The sequence below is a fragment of the Danio rerio genome, chromosome 16 (genome assembly GCF_052040795.2).
Source record: "Danio rerio strain M-AB ecotype USA chromosome 16, GRCz13ab, whole genome shotgun sequence".
In the NCBI taxonomy this organism is placed as follows: Eukaryota; Metazoa; Chordata; class Actinopteri; order Cypriniformes; family Danionidae; genus Danio; species Danio rerio.
The window spans coordinates 27,702,787-27,710,006 of NC_141036.1; the positions used below are offsets into that span (position 1 = coordinate 27,702,787).

The 7,220-nt window shown below is 35.2% G+C and overlaps 1 protein-coding gene across 1 annotated transcript; it reads left to right on the top strand.

The window, feature by feature from the left end:
- Positions 1-2,381: 2,381 nt before the first annotated feature.
- Positions 2,382-5,293, top strand: fpr1 (formyl peptide receptor 1). The gene is made up of 2 exons (XM_087287054.1): positions 2,382-2,453; positions 3,398-5,293. The coding sequence occupies exon 2, from the start codon at positions 3,411-3,413 to the stop codon at positions 4,527-4,529; it is 1,119 nt and encodes a 372-aa protein (XP_087143180.1). The 5' UTR covers positions 2,382-2,453; positions 3,398-3,410; the 3' UTR covers positions 4,530-5,293.
- The last annotated feature ends 1,927 nt before the right edge of the window (positions 5,294-7,220 follow it).

Genomic DNA, 7,220 nt, shown 5'->3' on the forward strand with positions numbered 1-7,220 from the left:
ATCTACAGGAGAACTGCTGTTGATTGCAAAAGTGAAGACGTTCAGTCTCTGGGCCCCTAAATTGCCAGGGCCCTATGCACTCTGTCACCCTTTTGTGTTGTCTTATAAGCAATATGAAAATGTCTGAACTTTTAAAAACAATTGTAGATTTATGCTGTGGATGACCAAGCGCTTGCCCCAAGATATTTTTTTAATGTTTTAAACACAAAATGACCACCAGTGGGACTAAAATATGCCAAGGAGAGATCTGTAAAATATTACTTAACAAAGAAGCAAGAATAAACTGATCACAACGCAGAGCAGTAGAAGAGTAAAAAACATCCAGGATAAACTTTGTTCATTTATTTCAAAGTGAGATGAAATCATTTCACATTTAACTCACTTTGTCAAACAACTTGACAAACTTGACCAATAACTTGAGCTAAAGTTACCGTGAGCCATATAATGTTATTGCTACATTATTTATACTCTGAGTGGTCCAAAAAATAAAAATCAACTCTTTCATGAGAAATATTTTATTGCAAAAAAAACTAAAACAACCTCTTCAAACTATATGGAGTAAATGTATACAAGCACACATTTATACTATTTGCATATATTCATTCAATACGCTTTGGGGATATGACAAGCATATTGTTAGTATTCCAAAGTAAGCAGAAGACAAAACTGTCTCTGTGTACTCATCAGTGTTTAGTTTGGCTAAAAAGACCTGTTTTTGACAGAAACCCTTTGTAGGTTGGGTCAACACTGAGTGTTTACAGAGCCTTTTTAAAAGCTCATAATATTTGGCCTTATGGATCTGATTCAGCTTCTATCTTGAGAACTCGATAATGACATGCTAACCCAAAGTTTTAAGGTTATGTAAGTCAGAATCAGTGCCTTATTGATAATCCCAAGGCTTTTAAGAAACTTATATTTACAACCTGCTGGTGATGTTTTGCCTTAAAAACAACAAGTCACCATGACACACCGGGCAGCTGTGACCACAGTAAATTGTCAACAGATGCAGTGACTAGACATATGTCATCCTGCATAGAAAAATAACATACATGGATGTTTGCTCATTCAACAGTAGTAAACACATGGTGTGTATTTGAACCTCAAACATTAGCTTGACCCGGTAGAAAAAAAAAACATTGGGAAAACACAAAAAAGTTAAAATATTTTTAAAATGCTGGTAACCTAAAGGTTTAAAGGTTTCCAATGAGATATATTATTATGTGTCACTTGATTATATGTAAATTAGAAATGTAATCTGTCAAAGTAGCAAATAATAAGTGCATGTTATAATACACTACAGTATAGGTTTATTTACTTATTTGAGAGCCTCTATAAAAATTTCTATCAACTTTCCACTTTCAGGAACAGAAAGTAAATTTAAGGCAATCCTTAAAAGGATTTGTGGTTTAGGCTTATTCACCCTCTCCACATCATGCAATCGGGGCATTTGTTTTCATACTGTTTTATTAATATTGCTGCTGATTTTATTTACTTGTGTTGTCAGAAAGCATTTGCTCTTGTACTCAGAATGTTGATTTGTTGATGGTAACCCTGTTTCATGTAGCCTGTCAAGTGTGAGTGCCAAAAGCTTTACTTGTCTTATGAGTGTTTGTGTAATGTGGTCATGTGCTGCTATGGTTAGTGGTTATAAGACATATCATAGATTTAAGACAACAACTCCTCTAATTTATTTTTTTAATAATTTAAAGATGATGCTTAAGACTTCAGTCACACATGTCAAGTATTATTTTTAAAGTCCAACATTACTCAATAAATAAACTGAAAAGATTTAATTTAACATTAATCAAATGGAGAAAAATTTTAATACTCTAAATGGACCTCATCAATAGATAATAGATGACTTGACAATAAAAACAGAGTAGGTAATAACAATGTTATGTTAAATAATAGCTTAAATGTTAAGAGTAAGCCTACAATAAGTAGCCTTCAGCATGCATATGTGAAATAGTTAATAAACAGTTGTCGGACATAGTGGCGTGTTTTGATACTTCACGTCTGCTTTCTTCCTTCGTTTCTCTAAACATGCTGTTTTTGTCAGGAAATTGCAGTTCGCGTTACCGCATTCGGCGAACCGCATTCATTCCGTGGAAAGGTCTGGCTGAAGATATGAGGCAAGTTATAACACATATGAGAGGCTTATCGCCTCAAAAAATAAGAAAGACTATTCTATAGCCCTATATTTAAACGCTGTGCAACAAAACTTGGTGACACAAACACTGCTTCAACGAACGAAAAAATGTAATAAAACTGATAGAGAAGCGATGAGCTACAACGACCCAGTTGAACAAGGAGGGTGCGGGTGGTGATGTGACGTCACTCCGAACTGGGATTGAGTTTCCAGACAAGAAACAAGAGAGATTAGTGCAGTTTTGCTCTCGCCAGTCACAGGTGTGCGTGCGAGTTTAACTCTGTGGAATACACTTACAGGCTTGGTAAGTAAATTTTCCATTTAAAATGTAGCTTTTACGTGTCATTAAATATACTTTGTGTGCGAACATTTTACAGGCTGAATTGAGCATCTTTTATAGGAGTCAACTGAGACGCCTTTTAACAGCAAACCAAAAAATGGGCACAGTTTATCGTTTGCCTGTTTCATATAAACCTTTCTGCTTTAATATACAGCACTTAAACTGCATGAGCACAGATGCTTTATAAGAATTAGGCTAGTATTAGGCTAATATCAGACAAGTTGTGTAATTTACTGACAATTTACTCATTGATTTACCTACAAATTTAACACAGTGTTTTTTACCTCAATGTGCAGTGATGTGCAAAAACAGCAAAATGTCTGATACAGTGTTCAAGGAATGAACCGATATACAAGGAGAAAAACAAAACAGATTGTTTTTTTATTTGTGATGCTCAGTTTAATTCAGTGGTGTTACATCTTCATAAAGCAGCACAATGCATTTTAATTGATAGACAATCCTCATGGGAAATGTAAAAGGCTCAGTGGCCAGAAAAAGCATTCAGATGATGCTCAGGGCTGTTCTGTGTCGCAGAGTCTTACTTTACTTCTCATATTCTGGCCTCCAGTGGACAAAAGCAGAACAACACAATCTTAAATAAATTTAATAACAAAAGGGGCCAGGAAGAAATAGGTTTTTCACAGTGATACCATATAGGAGATGCTTATATTTCGAACCCCTTGTTAAAGAACATTTTAATGATCTAAAGTTTTTTTTTTCAATATAAAGAACTGTTCATTGCATAAAATATTTCCATGGATGATAACATTTTTTCATGAAATTATCTTTGCAATAATGAACCTTTATTTTAAACATCTTTGACACTCTCTACATTTCTAGATGTGTTGTTATTGTTTGAAATGCCTTTTAATTTTTTACTAAATACAATGTTTGTTCTATCGTCCCAGGTTTGAAGGTACAATGATGAATCTATTCAATTTTACTGAGAGTCCCCCTAATCACAACTCATCAGATTATGATGATGATTATGAGGATTACCAAAATTCAGAGCTCGGAAAATCTCTTAAAATCATGTCACTCATAGTCTATAGTTTGGCTTTTGTACTTGGAGTGGTAGGAAACGGCATCGTGATTTGGGTAACTGGATTTAAAATGAAGAGGACAGTCAACACGGTCTGGTTTCTGAACCTCGCTGTCGCTGACTTTCTCTTCACTGCATTCCTCCCGCTCAGCGTGGCTTATACTGCCATGGAATTTCATTGGCCCTTTGGACAATTCATGTGTAAATTCAACAGCACTCTCGGTTTCCTCAACATGTTTGCCAGTGTGTACATCCTAGTAGTGATCAGTGTTGACCGCTGTGTGTCTGTGGTGCGTCCAATCTGGGCACAGAACCATCGGAATGTGGGCCGTGCATCTGCGGTGAGCTTTGGGGTTTGGTTGTTCGCTCTGTTGCTGAGCTCACCATACTTTGTCTTCAAGGACACTGCACAGGACAACAGGGACCCAAAAATAATCAACTGCTTCAACAACTTTGCTTTCTCTGATGCTGACACACAAGAGGTGGAGGACCTCCGTATGCTACGACATCGTGCCATGATCATTACCCGTTTCATCATAGGCTTTGTGGTGCCATTTGTGATCATCGTCTCCTGCTATGCAGTCATCATCCATCGTCTCCAAAGAAACCGTTCGATGTCTGGCAAAACTGGACGTCCTTTCAGGATCATAGCTGCAGTGATCACTGCCTTCTTCCTGTGTTGGGCTCCATACCATATCCTGGTGCTCATTGAGATGGTAAACCACATGAGTACTGAATACAGCCCCACCCTGCAATATGTCATCACTGTTGGAATTCCCATTGTGACCAGTTTGGCTTTCCTAAACAGCTGCCTGAACCCACTGTTGTATGTTTTCATGGGACAGGACTTTAAAGACAAAGTGCGCAAGTCAATCCTGAAGGTTTTGGAAACCGCTTTCACGGAAGAAGTTTCACGCACTAATACCTGGACAAATTCAATGACAACTATACGTAACAAAGAGAATGGTAGCAAGTCCTTCTCTGATGCAGAAGTATAACAATGTAACACACATGAATCACTTTTCTAAAGGAGGAATTTACAGTGACATGTGGATTTACCACTCGTCATAGATAAAATAAAGACATGCTAACCTGAACAAACTGGACCAGAAGATATTCATTTAGTTTAAAACTTTACTTTAAAAGCCTGCCTTGCAGGGAAATGCTTAAGTGATGCAGAGTTATTATATATTTGTGTGTGCAATGTGCATGTGTTTACCCACATAATATTTTGGAGACAGATTTGTTCCCAGAAGTGAGCTAAATCTGACAGAAACAGCCTAAACCTTCATTTTAGAAAATAATCTTTTTTTAAATGTATAAAATGATTAAATATTTTATCATTACTGCTGTTGTTGTGGTTTGTAACAATACAGAAGGTTTTTCAGTTATAATTAGGTTATAGTATCTATAACAAGATGTATATAAAAATCACTAGAAGTAAAGAAGAACGTGTGAGTGTGTGTGCTTGTGTGTGTGAGAGTGGTGGTAAAGGTGTTATTAATATACCCATAAGTATTTTGACAAAAATAACATGGCATTGTTGGCAATGTAGACCATATTAGAATGAAGTTTTTCATATATTGTGCATGAGATCCATTGTAGCTTTTTTTCTATTTCATTACTGTGTAACTGTTGCCTGCATATATTATTTTTCATAATGCATATTTTATTTTATATGAAACAGTATCAAGTTTATTTGTGTATTTCAAAAACTAAGAAAAATGCTGAAGCTAAATAAACAAACTAATTGAGGTTCTTATACTGGTGTCAATGTCTACAGATGTCTGGATCATCATATCCTTTAAGTACCAATATAGTTGTAACTTAAGATTGGCATCTTTTGCAAATGTGTAAAATCATTATAAATATATATATATATATATATATATATATATATATATATATATATATATATATATATATATATACACACACACACACACACACACACACACACATATATATATATATAAATATAATGATATATGTATTATGTATATGTATATTATGTATATATAGTTGAAGTCAGAAGTCAGTTCTTTGCACTGGTTGCCTGTGCAGTTTCGAGTCACTTTTAAAAAAATATTCTCTAGGTTTCTAAACCTCTAAATGGCCTGGCACCTTCTTATCTGTCAGATATGTTGATTGAGCATCAGCCTGGTCGGTCTCTTTGATCATCTAACCAGAGATTGTTATGTATCCCTAAGTCAAGGCTGAAATGCAGAGGTGACCATGCCTTTGCAGTAGCTGGTCCTAGGATTACTCTGCCGCTCTGTATTAGATCTGTTTCATTGCTGTCTGTAGTTTAAAAACATACCTCTTTGATTTTTTTTTTTTTTTTTTTTTTTAAGGAAAATTGTCTGTTTTAGCTATAATTTTATATTTTTCTTTGTTGTGATGTGTATTGTGCAGCACATTGGTCAACCTCTGGTTGTGTTTAATAGTGCTATATAAATAAAATTAACATTGACATATTACATATACAAGCTTCATACATTCTACTCAACCATTCTTTTTATGAAATTAAAGTGCTCAGTTCATGAAAAATATCCACAGCACCTTCTAAGACAAAAAACTTGCAATTGCTTTTTTTAGAAATTGAAATCTGATTACTGTTGATGTTGTTTTAATTTTCAAATATACATGTGTAATATAACAGCATAAAGTGCAAGTAAAGCAAATGCAAAAACATGAAATGCAGCAATTCTGTCCAAGCAGCTAAGCAGATAAGAGATTAAATGTACGCTGTTTTTATACAGTTCGTTGTTTGCATGCCCAAAATATAATAATAGAAATTTTATTTAGAAATCACTGTATGTTATACTAAAATACATCCTTTTTCCAAATCTGAAACTTCAGGGGAGCATGCAGTTTGCTGAGCTGCAAACACAATCTGGCTCTCACATTTAGCTTTTAACATTGCTGGCCTTGGGAATGAGTGCCATCACTCTACATAATGACATGAATTACACAATTACACCATCATTACAGCAACAAACTCTCAAAATCATCTTGAATGACTGCTGGGATTATATGTCGTAAAAACTCTATGTGGTATCTGCATGTCCAATAAATGACAGAAGCCTTAAAAGTATTTTGTATTTATTTCTTGAAGAATGGGTAAACAACCGACTGCAGTGTTTGCATACTGCATTCATGTCATATCATAATGTAGGAAAACTTTACAGTTTGAACCCAAAAATGACCGGTCTGTCAGATGAAGAAGAGCTGGGGTCAGAGAATCAATTAAAAAGAAAGTTTACTGAAGATAGTTTGCAGTTGCAGAAGCCAGCTTCAACATTCGCGATGAGTTTGTGGCCACTCAGCTTAAACTTTTTTAAAACATCAACAATTATACTCTCACATAATGTCATTACTGTGTCATAGATACTGTAGGCATTTTAACCTGATTGGAAAATTCCTGTGTGTGTGTGTCTGTACCATATCTCAACATCTCAAGCATATAACGTCAGGAAGTCACTTTAGAGCTGACCCCAGACCTGTGAAATGATCTGAAAAATAAATAGAACACACACACTCAAAGTACAATCTGTTTCTTACCCAAGGCTCAGTATAGCAAAACTGGTTCAAAACTGCTACAATCAACATCCAAACTGGCAGCTTACTTACAAAGGAATTATCTTTAAAAGATTTAACACATAAAATGGCAAAACTCAGAGGTGTCC